The sequence below is a fragment of the Oncorhynchus gorbuscha genome, linkage group LG18 (assembly GCF_021184085.1).
Source record: "Oncorhynchus gorbuscha isolate QuinsamMale2020 ecotype Even-year linkage group LG18, OgorEven_v1.0, whole genome shotgun sequence".
In the NCBI taxonomy this organism is placed as follows: domain Eukaryota; kingdom Metazoa; phylum Chordata; class Actinopteri; order Salmoniformes; family Salmonidae; genus Oncorhynchus; species Oncorhynchus gorbuscha.
Window position 1 is genome coordinate 12,634,900 of NC_060190.1, and position 18,020 is coordinate 12,652,919.

Genomic DNA, 18,020 nt, shown 5'->3' on the forward strand with positions numbered 1-18,020 from the left:
GCACGCAGACACTGGTACTATCCCATACCATAACCGCCACCAATGCAGTCCCGATCATACCGTGTAGCATAATTTAGCTTTCAACATTCAGATCTCAACCGCTTCGTTACACAAGATAATTGAACTTCTAAACATCTTATTTCCACCCTTGTTCGTTCATGTCTTTTTAAATAGAATCCTCCTCATTTGACCAAGGTGCTGGGTGTCCCCATTGATCTCGGATGAGTGTCCACATGGTCCCCATTGATCTAGGATGAGTGTCCACATGGTACCCATTGATATAGGATGAGTGTCCACATGGTACCCATTGATATAGGATGATTGTCCACATGGTCCCCATTGCTCTAGGATGAGTGTCCACATGGTCCCCATTGATCTAGGATGAGTGTCCACATGGTCCCCATTGATCTAGGATGAGTGTCCACATGGTCCCCATTGATCTAGGATGAGTGTCCACATGGTCCCCCTTGATCTAGGATGAGTGTCCACATGGTCCCCCTTGATCTAGGATGAGTGTCCACATGGTCCCCCTTGATCTAGGATGAGTGTCCACATGGTCCCCCTTGATCTAGGATGAGTGTCCACATGGTCCCCATTGATCTAGGATGAGTGTCCACATGGTCCCCATTGATCTAGGATGAGTGTCCACATGGTCCCCATTGATCTAGGATGAGTGTAACAAACCAGTGTTTTGATGAAACAGAGGTGGTTCTCAATGGAGCAAATCTGGATGTGTAGTCTGGAAACAGCAGCTGTTAGGGTCTCATCGATCTATCCATTCATTCATCCATGCAAGGAAAATGAGGATGGACTGAACCTTTAAACTCCACCATGTCCATTCTGCAACGCTCCACATTCTTTCCCTTAATACTTAAATCTCTTTTCACACTTAAGTCAGAAATGGCAGTTAGCCTTTTTTTCAACCCCAGTCGTAACAGTTGTCTGTTTTCAGAGTTCTGGTAAACACTGCATGGTAGTCAGTTGGAAAGGGTTAAGAAAGTGGAAGAAATAATTTGATGTTGTGTTTTGAGGGTTAATTCTGGGGTCAGCTAGGTGTTTTTACAGGTCAAATATCTTATTTCTTTTGAATAAGCAACAGCTGCTTTTTTTGGGCTCAAGGGCCCTTCGTCTTCAGTTTGGATGCAACGTGTATTGGAGAGGGCTTCACATCAAATTAGGGTCATTTAGCGTGAGCTAAGTTTAGAATGTCATAGTTTCACTGGTCAGTTTTAATCAGAAAAATCAGCCAGAGACCCAGCAGGCTTCAAAGGCTACCAGAGCTCTGTAGAATGTTTTTTTATGCCTGTCTGCTATTCTGACTCATAAAAAGAAGGCAAGGCTTTCTATAAAAGTTTGATGGGGCCCCATCTATTGGATCTTCAAACGCCAATGTTTTTCTTGTAGCTCATAAATTATGAGGAAGGTGAAATGTTTTGCTACGCCCGCAACAGCATGTGTATGCGACCAATCAGATTTGATCAGTGGTCACTGTTGAGGAGAGGGAAACTGATGGTTCTCGTCTGTTGTGCCAGTCCAGCCGGAACAGAGAATTCAGACAGCAGATTCCCAGTCTTGTTAAGCCACAGCCATCAGCACCCTTTTTTCTCCTTGCTCTCTCGCTGTGTGTGTGTGTGTGTGTGTGTGTGTGTGTGTGTGTGTGTGTGTGTGTGTGTGTGTGTGTTGTGTGTGTGTGTGTGTGTGTGTGGTTTCTATTCTTAGAGAACCCAGACGTTACCCACCAGATGGCACAGGGGGAGCTGGCATTGTGGTACCCAGGCATGGGATGGCTTATAGACCCTTAATATGTCATTAGTGCTGGTTTGTGTCCTGTCTCTTAGAGGCTGCTTCCTGCACAGTAGGGTCCGTACTCCTTTTTAAATGTTATTTTATTTTTTGTTAACCCTTATTTTACCAGATAAGTTGACTGAACACGTCTAATTTATAGCAATGACCTTGGGAATAGTTATGGGGGGGATAAATGAGTCAATTGTGCCATCCGTTTTGTCACTAAAGCACCTTATACCACCCACCACTGCGACTTGTATGCTCTAGTCGGCTGGCCCTCACTACATATTCGTCGCCAGACCCACTGGCTCCAGGTCATCTACAAGTCCATGCTAGGTAAAGCTCCGCCTTATCTCAGTTCACTGGTCACGATGGCAACACCCATCCGTAGCACGCGCTCCAGCAGGTGTATCTCACTGATCATCCCTAAAGCCAACACATCATTTGGCCGCCTTTCGTTCCAGTACTCTGCTGCCTGTGACTGGAACGAATTGCAAAAATCGCTGAAGTTGGAGACTTTTATCTCCCTCACCAACTTCAAACATCAGCTATCCGAGCAGCTAACCGATCGCTGCAGCTGTACATAGTCTATAGGAAAATAGCCCACCCATTTTCACCTACCTCATTCCCATACTGTTTTTTATACTGTTTTTATTTATTTATTTTTCTGCTCTTTTGCACACCAATATCTCTACCTGTACATGACCTGATCATTTATCACTCCAGTGTTAATCTGCAAAACTGTATTATTCGCCTACCTCCTCATGCCTTTTGCACACATTGTATATAGACTGCCCATTTTTTTTCTACTGTGTTATTGACTTGTTAATTGTTTATTCCATGTGTTAACTCTGTGTTGTCTGTTCACACTGCTATGCTTTTATCTTGGCCAGGTCGCAGTTGCAAATGAGAACTTGTTCTCAACTAGCCTACCTGGTTAAATAAAGGTGAAATAAAATAAATAAAAATAAAATTGGAAGCTAGGGATGATTAGATGGCCATGATGGTATGAGGGCCAGATTGGGAACTTAGCCAGGACACCGGGGTTAACACCCCTACTCTTATGTGCCATGACCACAGAGAGTCAGGACACCCATTTAACGTCCCATCTGAAATGTTTATTTTTATTTAACCTTTTATTTATTTAAGGCGGCACCCTACACAGGACAATGTCCCAATCACTGCCCTGGGGCATTGGGATATTTATTTTTGTTGGGACCAGAGGGAAAGGTGCCTCCTACTGGCCCTCCAACATCACTTCCAACAGCATCTGGTCTCCCGACCAGCACCAACCCTACTTAGCTTCAGAGGCAAACCAGCAATGGGATGCAGGGTGATATGCTGCATGCACACAGGCACGCAGGCAGGCAGGTAGTTAGGCACATGACACCACAACATCAACAAAGGCCCTGTACATGCCATTGTGTCATGCTTTCCCTCCCCCTTTAACATAAAGGAGCTGAGTGCTTTGCCGGTTGAGGGAATACAAAAACAAAACCCAATACTCTGACGGTGATGTGCATTGATTGATGACGGTAAAGAGGAACGGATTTTTCTTCTATAAAGTTCATGTTCCCAGGACGTTTCAGCCAAGCCGCTCTGTGGTATCTTAGCCTCCGTCTATCATCACAGGGTCTGGGAAAGTGAAGGTTGAGACTGCAGCTCCACACAGATACTGGCAAGTGAAGGTGTGGTCCAACTCAACCGGCACCACCTACCCATTCTCTTCTATTGGGGTGTCTCAATCTGACTATTAGTGGAGGAGAAAAGGACATTCAGTTCAGAGATTCACAGTCGTTCAGATATTCATTCTGGGGTGAGGGTTTAGAAGTACGTTTTTTTAAAATTATTATTATTTGTATTAATTTCACCTTTATTTAACCAGGTAGGCTAGTTGAGAACAAGTTCTCATTTACAACTGCGACCTGGCCAAGATAAAGCAACATGGAATACACAAGGAATAAACAAACCGTCTATATACATTGTGTGCAAATGAGGTAAGATAAGGGAGGTAAGGCAATAAATAGGTCATGGTGGCGAAGTAATTACAATATAGCAATTAAACACTGGAGTGATAGATGTGCAGAAGATGAATGTGCAAGTAGAGATACTGGGGGTGCAAAAGAGCAATATAAATACAGTATGTGAATGAGGTAGATAGATGGGCTGTTTACAGATGGGCTATGTACAGGTGCAGTGATCTGTGAGCTGCTCTGACAGCTGGTGCTTAAAGCTAGTGAGGTAGATATTAGTCTCCAGCTTCAGTGATTGTTGCAGTTCGTTCCAGTCATTGGCAGCAGAGAACTGGAAGGAAAGGTGACCACAGGAGGAATTGGCTTTGGGGGTGACCAGTGAAATATACCTGCTGGAGCGAGTGCTACAGGTGGGTGCTGCTATGGTGACCAGTGAGCTGAGATAAGGCGGGGCTTTACCGAGCAAAGACTTATAGATGACATGGAGCCAGTGGGTTTGGCGACGAATATGAAGCGAGGGCCAGCCAACGAGAGCGTACAGGTCGCACTGATGGGTAGTATATGGGGCTTTGGTGACAAAACGGATGGCACTGTGATAGACTGCATCCAATTTGTTGAGTAGAGTGTTGGAGGCTATTTTGTAAATGACATCGTCGAGGATCGGTAGGATGGTCAGTTTTACGAGGGTATGTTTGGCAGCATGAGTGAAGGATGCTTTGTTGCAAAATAGGATTGGAGATGCTTAATGTGAGTCTGGAAGGAGAGTTTACAGTCTAACCAGATACCTAGGTATTTGTAGTTGTCCACATATTCTAAGTCAGAACTGTCCAGAGTAGTGATGCTGGATGGTGGGCAGGTGCGGGCAGCGATCGGTTGAAGAGCATGCATTTCATTTTACTTGCAGTTGGAGGCCACAGAAGGAGAGTTGTATGGCATTAAGGTGAATCAGAGAATCACCAGCAGCAAGAGCGACATAATTGATGTATACAGAGAAAAGAGTCCAGTTGGGAACACTGTGTTCATTAAAAGTTTATTTGCAGCACTTTTCCCCAGGGCTTCCTTGTGGAAAGTCTGGGCCTTCCTAGTTCAAATAAAAGAAAGCTCCTTCTGTAGTGGTGCCACAAAATGGTTCCGTATTGTGTAGAAAGCCATTGGGGAAGATTCTATACGTGACATTGAATTTAGTGTCCGATCTGAGGCAGCATGTTTTATGGGCACGCTCCCAACTGCCGTTATCAGACATGAACAGGAAATAACAATGACTTCCCGTGTGCAAGGTGGAGCAAAACGCAACACTTGAATCATCAGGCCCAGCCAGCTAAAGCGAGACGATGTGGATGGGAGTGTGATGAACAGGAAACCCAGAGACTGCGGTGAAGGTTTCACTGTGAAGACGGACGTGGCTGTTGATGCTCATCAGGTCAACATTGCGCACACACAGCTACAGGAGCAGGGGGGTTAGAATGACGTGTCACAGACAGCCAGAGCTGACATTGTCAAACTCCAAAAGGGAGTTCTACTTTCTCTCCTACTGTGAGTGAACTGTATGGACACACAACTGGAATGTAAAGCACTGGAAACCACAGCCGCAGTTCCCCCGTATCCGGAGCACGTTCATCGTGGTCCGTGTTAACAGCGTGTACATTCGTCTTGAAGTTTGTCTGAGGATCTTCTGCTTGCATGTTTGAATTCATTCACAGCTATTTTTGGCGGCTGTGATATGTCTCTGTCTGTGGTTTTGGAGTGTCTGTAAACCTTGAGCAGTAGATGATACCGGAGCACGCTGTCAAAGGAATATCACACCCAACTATCTCCTCCCACCCCTCCAGGGCTAACGTGTGTGTGTGTGCGTGCGTGCGTGCGTGCGTGTGTGTGTGTGTGTGTGTGTGTGTGTGTGTGTGTGTGTACATGCGACAGTTGAAAGCAGCTTGTTGTCTGTTTAGTAGGCTCGTCCAGACACTGCTTTGGCAGTTAGCCTTGCTACAATTGGCAGTCACACCTTCTCTTCAGCAACTTTGGACTATTTTAGGTCTACGTCAGCGTAGACTGTACTTTTCATCTACCTGCCTCCAAGTCACTCACTCCGGTGAGTTGTAACTGCTACTATTCTACAACACAAGTCTGTGTACCTTTTTCTTTGTAGTTTGAAATATTGTCAGAACTACATCCACGTTACAGCTGCAGCTCGCCACCATTGTTCACCACAACACAGTAAAGTGAAAGGTTATCGTAAGACGCACGTACATCTTCAGATTCAGGTGATGTAGGGAGCGGATGTGTTTGTCTGCTTTTCTGTGTGTAATTTATTGGGCTAAAGTCTCTACAGGTTGTTGGCTGCCTCGCTCAGTTTAATTCCACAGGGATCTGTGTTTGTCTCTTTTAGACGGGGGGGTTCTGAGTCACTTCATGTAATGGTTTGTGTCTGTGTATGAGTGTCTTGTCCTGTGGCTACAGTTGGACTCTTGTTAGAGTGACTTATTGTGTGAGGTGGAGTTGTTAACTGTGATATCCGTGTTGATACTGCTGAAGCATAGCATCCATTATTCCTCAAACATGCCACCACTGTTGTGTAGAATCAGTTTGATAACTTACATTTGTCCGATGTAGTTTGCGTTCAGTACAGCTGGAATTCAGCGAACATTCGTGATATCTACTCATTGATCGGCAGCTACAGTGACGAGTAGGATGGAAAATATTTATCAGAATGTTTGTCAGCATGGAACGCTCCTATTTAAAATGTTCTATGCTGAACACTGATCTCTCTCTCTCTCTCTCTCATCATCAGGGTCAGAGGTCAATCCGAGCCACAGCAACATGTCCGCCCCACCACATCCGCAACCCCCTGCCAAGGGAGCGTCACATGCCGCTGGCGACTTCAGCTACGTGGGCATCGATGCCATCCTGGAGCAGATGAGGAGGAAGGCCATGAAACAGGGCTTTGAGCTCAACATCATGATCGTCGGTGAGTGGTGTTGAACAGTGAACACACGCATGCAACAGACACCCTTTTGAGATCATAGATGTGAGTGAATGGTTTTAAACACACATGAACACACACACACGTCCTCTGTTACATCCACCCATCCCCAGAGAGAGCGAGACTCACTTTATTTTCTATAATCTCTATTTAACTGTTTTCAAAGTCACGCTGTCATTTGGAAATGAGCCTGGAGTGAGTGCTTGATCTTCCAGGACTAACTTCCAGAACCCTTACCCCAAGTGCCCCTGAGATTGGTACACACTACACACAGTGGCATGCATCCTTCACTAGATAAAAGAAAGTAGTCCGGCAGAGAGAGATGGTGGAGTAATGATGCCCATTAATATTGACAGGCTCTAGCAAACTCTACCCTGCCCTCAGCTCACCACAGCTCGCGAGTCACCGGATCTCAGACCTCAACCCTATTGAACACTTACGGGAGATCCTGGAGCAGTGCCTGAGACCGCGTTTTCCACCGCCATCAACAAAACGCCCAATTATTGAATGTCTCGTGGAAGAACCGTGTCGCATCCCTGCAATAGAGTTCCAGTCACTTGTAGAATCGATACCAAGGCACATTGAAGCTGTTCTGGCGGCTCGTGGTGGAGCAACACACTATTGAGACACTGTTGGTGGTTCCTTTATTTCGGCAGTTACCTGTACTTTACCACGGTGAGAAGTGATTGAAAGCTACAAAGAGCATGTTGAAGGACCTCGAGTCTCTCTTCCAGTTTAGATGTCTCTTTTTGTGTTTGGTGGCAGTCAGTGGGGGATGGTGGTAGAGTAGAGCACACAGTACTCCCTGCAGGAGTGTGTTTTGTATACATACTAGCTGTCATAGTGGTTCTGAGGAGATCCTAAACCATTGGAATGTGTTTGTTTAAAATAAAGGTGGCATCTCATGGTACCAAGTCAAAGAAAACGTATCTGGGCAAGGTCAAAAAATATTCATTTTCTCTCATTGCTATCATGTAGGAAGATCAATTCAATAAAAAATAACTGACATGCATCACAACCCTCATAGTTGTTTTCAGGCAAAGGGCAGCATTCAGCCAGCGCTCCATCAGAGACGTCAGACGCGTGTGCCCACTTGAAGTGGAGTCGGAACGTTGGAGAAAGGCAGACTTGTAGTGAATGATAGATGTGTTCGTGAGCCCAGGCTATGTTGTGCAATTGGGCGCTTACATGTTATAGTCGCTATTGGTGTGAGAGACTTGACTCGCATGATAAAGGCCAGGTTAGAATAGAGGGTTGTTGTTGATGCATCCTATCTGTACATATAGGATCTGTCCATCAAGTCCTGATGATTAAGTTAAAGAAGACATTTTATAAGGTTGTCCTTTTTACAGGGGTATAGTTGATTCAGTGACCTACAGTATCCGGGGTCAAACTGAAGTCGTTTTACTACTGTACAAGTGCCTAACTCTGATTTGGTTTTGAAGTGGCCGTTTTGGCTATCCTCTATGACCGTCTGTCCTAAACTCGGCCCTGGCACTACACAGCTGATTCAAACGGCCAACTCATCATCAAACTTAGATTTTTTTCAATCGGCTCTGATGTGCTAGGGCAAGAACCTAAACGTGCACCCTTAAGGAGCCCCGGGACAGAGTTCGACACAGCAGCAGTGCTCTCTGTCCCTCTCTGAAGGCATTGTGAGAAAGGTCAGTGGAGATGTAATCAGACTCCAATCTCTGTGAGATGTATTACCCTAATCCCAGCCCTAAAGCCCCTTAGACCGCAGCAGTGTCCCCAATGCATAAAGGCTAATTAAGCTGGCACAGCTGTGCTGCCGATGCCCACTGTCAGGCCTGCTGCTAATGGATGCCTATGGGGAGGTAGAGGAATCAATCAAATGTATCTATAAAGCTCTTCTTACATCAGCAGATGTGACAAAGTGCTTAAACAGAAACACAGACTAAAACCCCCAACAGCAAGCAATGCAGATGTAGAAGCACAGTGGCTAGGAACAACTCCCTAGAAAGGCTGGAACCTAGGAAGAAACCTAGAGAGGAACCAGGTTCTGAGCGGTGGCCAGTCCTTTTCTGGGTCTTGGTGAGGAGTGTGTGTGGCTGGTCCATCTGTCCTCTGTGGCCCGACAGATAGCAGGCAGGAATGGCCCGACAGATAGCAGGCTGGAATGGCCCTACAGCTGCCATGCTGGTGTCATAGTCAGTGAGTGCATGAGGACACACTCTTTGTCTAGCTCGGTCTGTCACGTGACTTGTGTGTAGGGTCTCTGTTCAGAGTCAGGAAAGCTATTGTACATTCACGACAGGTTAGAAGAGCCTCATGGTTGAAGATAAGCCCCTCTGTTTTTGAGTGTTTCCAGACATATAGCTCACCCCGTGTTGGTCTTTAACAGGTCAGAGTGGTCTGGGGAAGTCGACCCTGATGAACACCCTGTTCAAGTCTAAGGTCAGCAGGAAGTCTGTGGTGTCCACCCCCGAGGAGAGGATCCCCAAGACCATCGAGATCAAGTCCATCAGTCACGGTAACACACACACATACATGCATACAAACGGATCTGTGGTATGCAGTATACATTATAATATGTATATGTATGGTATGCAGTTTACATAATACATGTCATGGATATCTCCTGTGTCTCTGTCTAGACATCGAAGAGAAGGGCGTGAGGATGAAACTAACGGTAATCGACACTCCCGGCTTTGGGGACCACATCAACAACGAGAACTGGTGAGTTGTAGTTTTTTTTATCCCTACCACCAGAGTGAATGACTATGTCGTCGCCTGTCTGTGAACTCCATTTCCCATGTGCCCCTCCCCCCAACAGCTGGCAGCCAATCATGAAGTTCATCAATGACCAGTATGAGCAGTACCTGCAGGAGGAGATCAACATCGACAGGAAGAAGAGGATCCCAGACTCACGGGTTCACTGCTGCATGTACTTCATACCACCTACTGGACACTGGTGAGTTATGGACTCACTCACTCTCTCTCACACACACACTCTGTTTGTTTGTCTGGGACTTCACCACTTCCTCTAGACTACCCTCCTTTTCTTTCGACCATTTATAGAAGTCATCTTGTCCACTGAGACTCAGAGGTATCGCTTTGGGAATCAGGTTTCACAAAGACTCCTTTGACTGCAGACGCTATAGTACCCACTGTCTTGGAAAACTATAGTACCCACTGTCTTGGAAAACTATAGTACCCAATCCTATCGACTGTGTAATCAAACCATGAGTGCCAGGGAGACTAAAACCATGTATGTACAACAAAGTGTTGAGGATACATTTGTATATTTGACCAGGAACCGCGACTTGGCAAATGAGAGAATTACTTCATATTAACATACCGAAAGATAAACCACCAAAATCCTAGACATTCAAATCAAATGTATTTGTCACATACACATGGTTAGCAGATGTTAATGCGAGGGTAGCGAAATGCTTGTGCTTCTAGTTCCGACAATGCAGTAATAACCAACGAGTAATCTAACAATTCCAAAACTACTACCTTATACACACAAGTGTAAAGGGATAAAGAATATGTACATAAAGATATATGAATGAGTGATGGTACAGAGCGGCATAGGCAAGATGCAGTAGATGGTATCGAGTACAGTATATACATATGAGATGAGTATGTAAACAAAGTGGCATAGTTTAAAGTGGCTAGTGATACATGTATTACATAAGGATGCAGTAGATGATATAGAGTACAGTATATACGTATACATATGAGATGGATAATGTGGGGTATGTAAACATTATATTAGGTAGCATTGTTTAAAGTGGCTAGTGATATATTTTACATCAATTCCCATCAAATCCCATTATTAAAGTGGCTGAAGTTGAGTTAGTGTGTTGGCAGCAGCCACTCAATGTTAGTGGTGGCTGTTTAACAGTCTGATGGCCTTGAGATTGAAGCTGTTTTTCAGTCTCTCGGTCCCAGCTTTGATGCACCTGTACTGACCTCGCCTTCTGGATGATAGCGGGGTGAACAGGCAGTGGTTCGGGTGGTTGATGTCCTTGATGATCTTTATGGCCTTCCTGTGACATCGGTGGTGTAGGTGTCCTGGAGGGCAGGTAGTTTGCCCCTGGTGATGCGTTGTGCCGACCTCACTACCCTCTGGAGAGCCTTACGGTTGTGGGCGGAGCTGTTGCCGTACCAGGCGGTGAGCCCGACAGGATGCTCTCGATTGTGCATCTGTAGAAGTTTGTGGGTGCTTTTGGTGACAAGCTGAATTTCTTCAGCCTCCTTGAGGTTGAAGAGGCGCTGCTGCGCCTTCTTCACGATGCTGTCTGTGTGGGTGGACCAATTCAGTTTGTATGTGATGTGTACGCCGAGGAACTTAACTTACTACCTGCTCCACTACTGTTCCATCGATGTGGATAGGGGGGTGTTCCCTCTGCTGTTTCCTGAAGTCCACAATCATCTCCTTAGTTTTGTTGACGTTGAGTGAGGTTATTTTCATGCAAAGTTAAAAGCATTTATTCTAATAGACAGGGAAATGGTTAAGTGTCTTCAGTCTGTCTCGGAGCATGTAAAGATTCTGTCAAGGTCCTGTAGTCTTCTGGATGTGTATGCATTACTAACAGAATAGTTTTAAACACCCAGGTGGTGGCTAGTTGTTTCATTTTTCAAGGCAACAGTTAGCCTAGTGGTTAGAGTGTTGGACTTGTAACCGGAAGGTTGCAAGATCGAATCCCCGAACTATCAAAGTAAAAATCTGTCATTCTGCCCCTGAACAAGGAAGTAGCAGAATACAGTTCCCTGGCAGGAACATCACTCAGCGGAGTTTCAGAGCGCCAGCTATAGCTTTTGATAAAACTCAAACTGTCATTAAACTTTCATTAAAATACACATTCAAGGTAGTGAATTAAAGCTACACTCGTTGTGAATCTATCCACCAAGTCAGATTTGTAAAATGCTTTTCGGCGAAAGCATGAGAAGCTATTATCTGATAGCATGTAACACCCCAAAAGACCCGCAGGGGACGTAAACAAAATAATTAGCATAGTCGGCGCTACACAAACCGCACAAATAAAATATAAAACATTCATTACCTTTGACCATCTTCTTTGTTGGCACTCCTAGATGTCCCATAATCACTATTGGGTCTTTTTTTTCCGATTAAATCGGTCCATATATAGCCTAGATATCGATCTATGAAGAGTGTGTGATCAAAGAAAAATATAGCGTTTTTTAACGTAACGTCATTTTTTTAAATTAAAAAAGTTGACGATAAACTTTCACAAAACACTTCGAAATACTTTTGTAATGCAACTTTAGGTATTAGTAAACGTTAATAAGTGATCAAATTGATCACGAGGCAAATTATATTCTATAGCTGTGCGTCTGGAAATAATATCCGGGTAAATCTCAACCAAAATATCCGGTTGGAGACCGGAAGAACTGCTCTGCCCTGTGTCTGTTTGACCAAGAAAAAAATAGTAGGCAAATGACAAGACTGTTGACATTGTGTGGAAGCTGTAGGTATTGCAACCTCGGCTCCATTTAATGTGGGTCAAGTTGCGCATGGATATATTTTTCCATTTTCAGTGATCAGATTTTGCTGCACTTTTCAATGAAACGCACGTTCTGTTATAGTCACAGCCGTGATTTAACCAGTTTTAGAAACGTCTGAGTGTTTTCTATCCACACATACTAATCATATGCATATACTATATTCCTGGCATGAGTAGCAGGGCGCTGAAATGTTGCGAGATTTTTAACAAAAAGCTGCGAAAATTTGCAGCTTCCTTAAGAGGTTTTAACCCAAGGCCGACATTGAAAATAAGAATTTGTTCTTAATTGACTTGGCTAGTTAAATAAAGGTTTAATAATAATAATAATACTCCTTCCTTTCACGTCTGTAGTTTTAGTCATTTAACAGGGATGAAAGTGTCTGTGTGTGCACCCTGGGTGGACTTGCATATATATATATATATATATATATATATATATATATATATATATATATATATATATATATATATATATATATATATATATATATACGCACACACATACACACATACACACATACACACATACACACATACACACATACATACACACATACACACATACACACATACATACATACATACATACATACATACATACATACATACATACATACATACATACATACATACATACATACATACATACATACATACATACATACATACATACATACATACACACACTGTCTGAGCACATATCAGGACTCCATCTACTGGCTCACAATTGTCTCTTCCATCCGCCCACATCATTTCCTTGACCTGTAGCTCAACAGTTGTCCACCAGTTATTCTCTGGAGTGTGTGGTGTGTGTGTGTATCCCACAGTTTGACACACTCCCTCACCTACCCCTCAAGACACCACAGCTGCATAGTGTGTGTGTGGGTCTATGTGGCAGCTCTACAGTCAGTGCATTGTCCAGACCCTCTTTCGCAAAGCACGAGCCAAAGCTTTTTCCCTCGTTCTCTCGTCCCAAAAGCTAAAATGACTCACTTCCCCTGCCAATCCCCTCCCTCTCTCACCCGCTTGACCTCGAGTGCATCCCCCCTCCCCCAAACAGGCTCTCTTGGAAACTTCCAAGCACCTGTCCCCTCTAGGGACCTCTTAATCAGGCCTGGAAACAGGGGGAGCAGGAAGAAGGATCTTCTTAACTGCCACCAGGAGACTTCAGAGCAGAAGCACAAAGAGGATGTCCTACCCCTCCACTCACCACCACCACTGTGGGGCTGAAGCTACAACCTGGCACTGGGCTAGAGAACACAAGCAACAGGCATAGGGATGAATAAAAAACACACACACACACACACACACACACACACACACACACACACACACACACACACACACACACACACACACACACACACACACACACACACACACACACACACACACACAGCAAAAGCAGATGGAACGACAGGGGATGGGGGAGAGACACAGTAATAATGTGTTGAGTAGCCAATGCTCCTCTACAGGACAATCTAAGGATGAAACCCTGTGGGTTGAACCTGGCTCATGGTCGAGACTCAAACTATTCTCCCAACTCCCGTTCTTCTCTCCTCTTCATTCCTCGCACAAATGACTTGAGGTCTGCAACAAGGGCCTGTAACCAATTACTAACACACCATGCCAAGGCCATGGCTGCGTAACAAATGACACCCTATTACCTATTTTAGTCCACTACTGTGGACCAGTGCCCCTATGTCTCTGGTCAAAAGTAGTGAACTACATAGGGAATAGGATGCCATTTGGGAATTAACCCATGTGTCTTGGATAGCTCCATGCTTTGGTGCCATTATGTCTGTAACAGACACTACGCTGAATATTCAGTAATACTGGTATCTCATATCACCAAATAATAGCAGAGACATCAAGTTTTATAGCCCAATGGTTGTGGTTCTTTTTATTGTCAAACTTCTTGACTGCAATTTGAAGGTATTAGACCCTGGGTTAGTTGGAGTACTTAGTGTCAGCAATTTGCTTCAAGGTTTCATTTAGTAGCTAGACTGGTTTTCAATAGACGTAGGATACGTCCCAAATGGCACCCTATGCTCTGTGGGCTATGGCCAAAAGTAGTACACAATATAGGGAATAGGATGACCTTTATGTCGCACCTGTAGCGAATGGAAGCGGATGCAGTCTTGTCTGCCTAGCAGCCGTTGACTGAATGGTTGACCACACTCTTTCCCTCAAGGCTGTCCTCTTGTTACCTCATGAAGGGTGCTTTCTTTGAGGACTACCAGGGTATCCCATGGTTACGCCAGGCAATGTTGCACTTGGACTCTCTTGACCCGCGAGGTGGTTTTAAAGACATCAGAGAAAGAGGAGGGAAGAGAGCAGTCTACAGTGCGGTCCCCCCCCCCCCCTTCCTCTACGTGGTTGCTTCCATTTTGACCACAGAACAGCTCTCAGAGAATTAGCACTGACAGCTCAGCCCTCCCTCTGCAGACACAGCTACCAAGTTGACTATTTTCCCCTTTTTGAAGTGGAGAATTTGAGCATATGGCATCTCTGTGTGCATAAATATGTACAGTACATATGTTTAGTGTGTAGGCGTGCATTGTGTGTGCTGACAATTTCCCGTTTTAAGTGAAGAACTGGAGTATAGATGTGTGCACATGTGCATGTCTATCTGTGGTGTGTGTGTGTGTTGACTGATATGTGATTCACATGTGCAGTGAACCTCGGTCTCATCTATTTGTTCAGAGGCGTGTGAACATCTTCATAGTCAAACATCAACCGTATGTATTCACTGACCTGTGTACAGTAGGCCTACATACCACTGATGCACATGAGACACTGTGTGTCTGACTTACAGTCCACAAAGCTGAGGTCACGGTTCCTGAGGGGACAGGAGATCAAATTATAGGCGGAGCCAAGGAGAGCTGCAGCAGGGCTATGACCTATGGGAGCTCTCTCTCACTCTTCCTCTTTCTTTCTTTCCAATTAAGTGGTGTTCTCTCTGTCTGTCGCTCTGGGTCTGTTGTGCTGTCTCTGGGTCTGTTGTGCTGTCTCTGGGTCTGTTGTGCTGTCTCTGGGTCTGTTGTGCTGTCTCTGGGTCTGTTGTGCTGTCTCTGGGTCTGTTGTGCTGTCTCTGGGTCTGTTGTGCTGTCTCTGGGTCTGTTGTGCTGTCTCTGGGTCTGTCGCTCTCCTTCTCTCCCCCTTTCTCGCTCCTCGTTCTCTCTCTCTCCCTTGCCATGTCACGTGGGTTTCTCTCGGACACCCTTGCCATGTCACGTGGGTCTCTCTTGGACACCCTTGCCATGTCACGTGGGTCTCTCTCGGACACCCTTGGCATGTAGTGTGACGTGTATTGACACGCGTAGTGTTCTCTGTTCCTGCCCCGTTCCGTGTGCATGTCTCTCCCCTCTCCTGAGGGGGCCCCTCTATAGTCCAGCTGCTCCAGGTCTTTGATCCAGGGTGACCCATCATGGCTGGGATAATTGGAGGGGAGAGGAGACCATAAGGAGGAGCTGGAGAGGGGAACAACCAGAGGCATTACTGCCAGCCAAGCAGGGAGTGGTGATACCATAAAGAGAGAGACTGAAAAAAGAGGGAGCCTATAGAAAGGAGCAGGAGGTACTGCCAGGCCAACTATGGTGCTGCTCATACAATTATCAGAAATTCAGAATGAGCAGAGAGCACACTCTGTAAATGTGATGTACTTGTAGAGTGTATTGTCTTAAAATGAACATCAAAAAGTTATTTTTTTTTAGATATTCATATTTTCAATTTTAAATAAATGAATGTGAAAATGTGTATTTCAGAATCTAGACGTACGGAACAACCAGAGGCCCTGCCAGGATAGCTATAGCCTGAACATTCTCATTCATTCTCCTCAGATAGAGCGCAGATAGGAGAGTTTATACAGGATACAAAGAGATGAGATGGGGAAGAGAGAGTAGAGAAGCTCTAAGACTTGACAACTTGTGAGTAGAATGTACAAGCTTTGTGGGAGTGGTCAGTTGAGGAAAATGTCTTTAGATTTAGATATGTATGTATGTATGTATGTATGTATGTATGTATGTATGTATGTATGTATGTATGTATGTATGTATGTATGTATGTATGTATGTATGTATGTATGTATGTATGTATGTATGTATGTATGTATGTATGTATGTATGTATGTATGTATGTATGTATGTATGTATGTATGTATGTATGTATGTAATTGCATTATACCCACATTTTACCCCCTAAAACTGCCACCCATGATGAAAATCTTGAGGACCATTACCTGTTTCCAGGCTTATCAGTTTCAGTTCTTAACCATTTTGTGTTTAACCTTGGAAAGAGTTTGTGATTAGTCTTTTAAATTTGAGAATTAGGATTATACTGGCACACTGCTGCACAATTACCTTGTCATTGATCAGAAAATAGACAATGGACCATCATTGCCCCCTAGTGGTACATCTGTCTCATATCATCCATGACTGAAAATACTTTGAATAAACGTTTTGGACATGCTTTCAATTATACTACAGTGCTGCATTACAATATAACCTACCAAGTTAAGCTACAGGACTGTTTTACTAGCACAGACTGGAATGTGTTCCGGGATCCTTCTGAACGCATCACATCAGTCACTGGCTTCATCAATAAGTGCATTGATGATGTTGTTCCCACAGTGACTGTACGTACATACCCCAACCAGAAGCCATGGATTACAGGCAATATCCACACTGAGCTAAAGGGTAGAGCTGCCACTTTCAAGGTGCGGGACTCTAATGCGGAAGCTTATAAGAAATCCCGCTTTTGCCCTCCAAAGAACCATCAAACAGGCAAAACATCAATACAGGACTAGGGTTGAATCGTAGTACACCGGCTCTGATGCTCGTTGGATGTGGTAGGGCTTGCAAACTATTAGACTACAAAGGGAGGCACAGCCGCGAGCTGCCCAGTGACACGAGCCTACCAAACGAGCTAAATTAACCTATGCTCGCTTCAAGGCAGGTAACACTGAAGCATGCATGAGAGCATCAGTGTTTCAGGCGACTGTATGACCACGCTCTCCGAAGCCGATGTAAGACCTTTAAACAGGTGAGCATTCACAATACCACAGGACCAGATGGATTACCAGGACGTGAACTCTGAGCATGCGATGACCAACTTGCAAGTGTCTTCACTGACATTTTCAACATGTCCCTGACTGAGTCTGTAATACCAACATGTTTCAAGCAGACCACAATAGTCCCTGTGCCCAACACTAAGGTAACCTGCCTAAATGACTACCGACCTGTAGCACTCATGTCTGTAGCCATGAAGTGCTTTGAAAGGCTGGTCATGGCTCACAACAACACCATTATCCCAGAAACCCTCGACTCTCCCCAATTTCGATACCGCCCCAACAGATCCAAGGAGGACCAAATATCTATTGCACTCCACACTGCTCTTTCTCACCTGGACAAAGGAACACCGATGTGAAAATGCTATTCATTGACTAAAGCTCAGAGTTCAACACCATAATGCCCTCAAAGCTCATCAATAAGCTAAGGACCCTGGGACTAAACACCTCCCTCTGCCACTGGATCCTGGACTTCCTGACAGGCCGCCCCCAGGTGGTAAGAGTAGGTAACAACACATACGCCATGCTGATCCTCAACATGGATCAGCAATGCACCTCATTGGTGCGTGCTCAGTCCCCTCCTGTACTCCCTGTTCACGCATGACTGCATGGCCAGGCACGACTCCAACACCATCAAGGTTGCCGATGACACAACTGTGATAGGCCTGATCACCAACAATGATGAAACCGCCTATAGGGAGAAGGTCAGAGACGTGGCT

At 44.9% G+C, this 18,020-nt stretch overlaps 1 protein-coding gene across 10 annotated transcripts in view; it reads left to right on the plus strand.

Annotated features, from left to right (window-relative positions):
• The window catches only part of LOC124002804 (septin-9-like), a 91,376-nt gene that overhangs the window by 62,673 nt on the left and 10,683 nt on the right, over nucleotides 1-18,020 (plus strand). For 8 of the 10 annotated variants that reach the window (XR_006833109.1, XR_006833108.1, XM_046310552.1 and 5 more), the window contains 4 exons: nucleotides 6,544-6,720; nucleotides 9,101-9,229; nucleotides 9,354-9,435; nucleotides 9,533-9,670. Coding sequence is in view for 8 of the 10 variants with exons in the window: in XM_046310552.1 (XP_046166508.1) it covers nucleotides 6,544-6,720; nucleotides 9,101-9,229; nucleotides 9,354-9,435; nucleotides 9,533-9,670 (526 nt within the window). In the remaining 2 variants the exon portion in view is untranslated. Of the gene's footprint in view, nucleotides 1-5,204; nucleotides 5,845-5,868; nucleotides 6,017-6,543; nucleotides 6,721-9,100; nucleotides 9,230-9,353; nucleotides 9,436-9,532; nucleotides 9,671-18,020 lie in introns of those variants that run through there. The other 2 variants (XM_046310554.1, XM_046310558.1) reach the window with 2 other exon arrangements.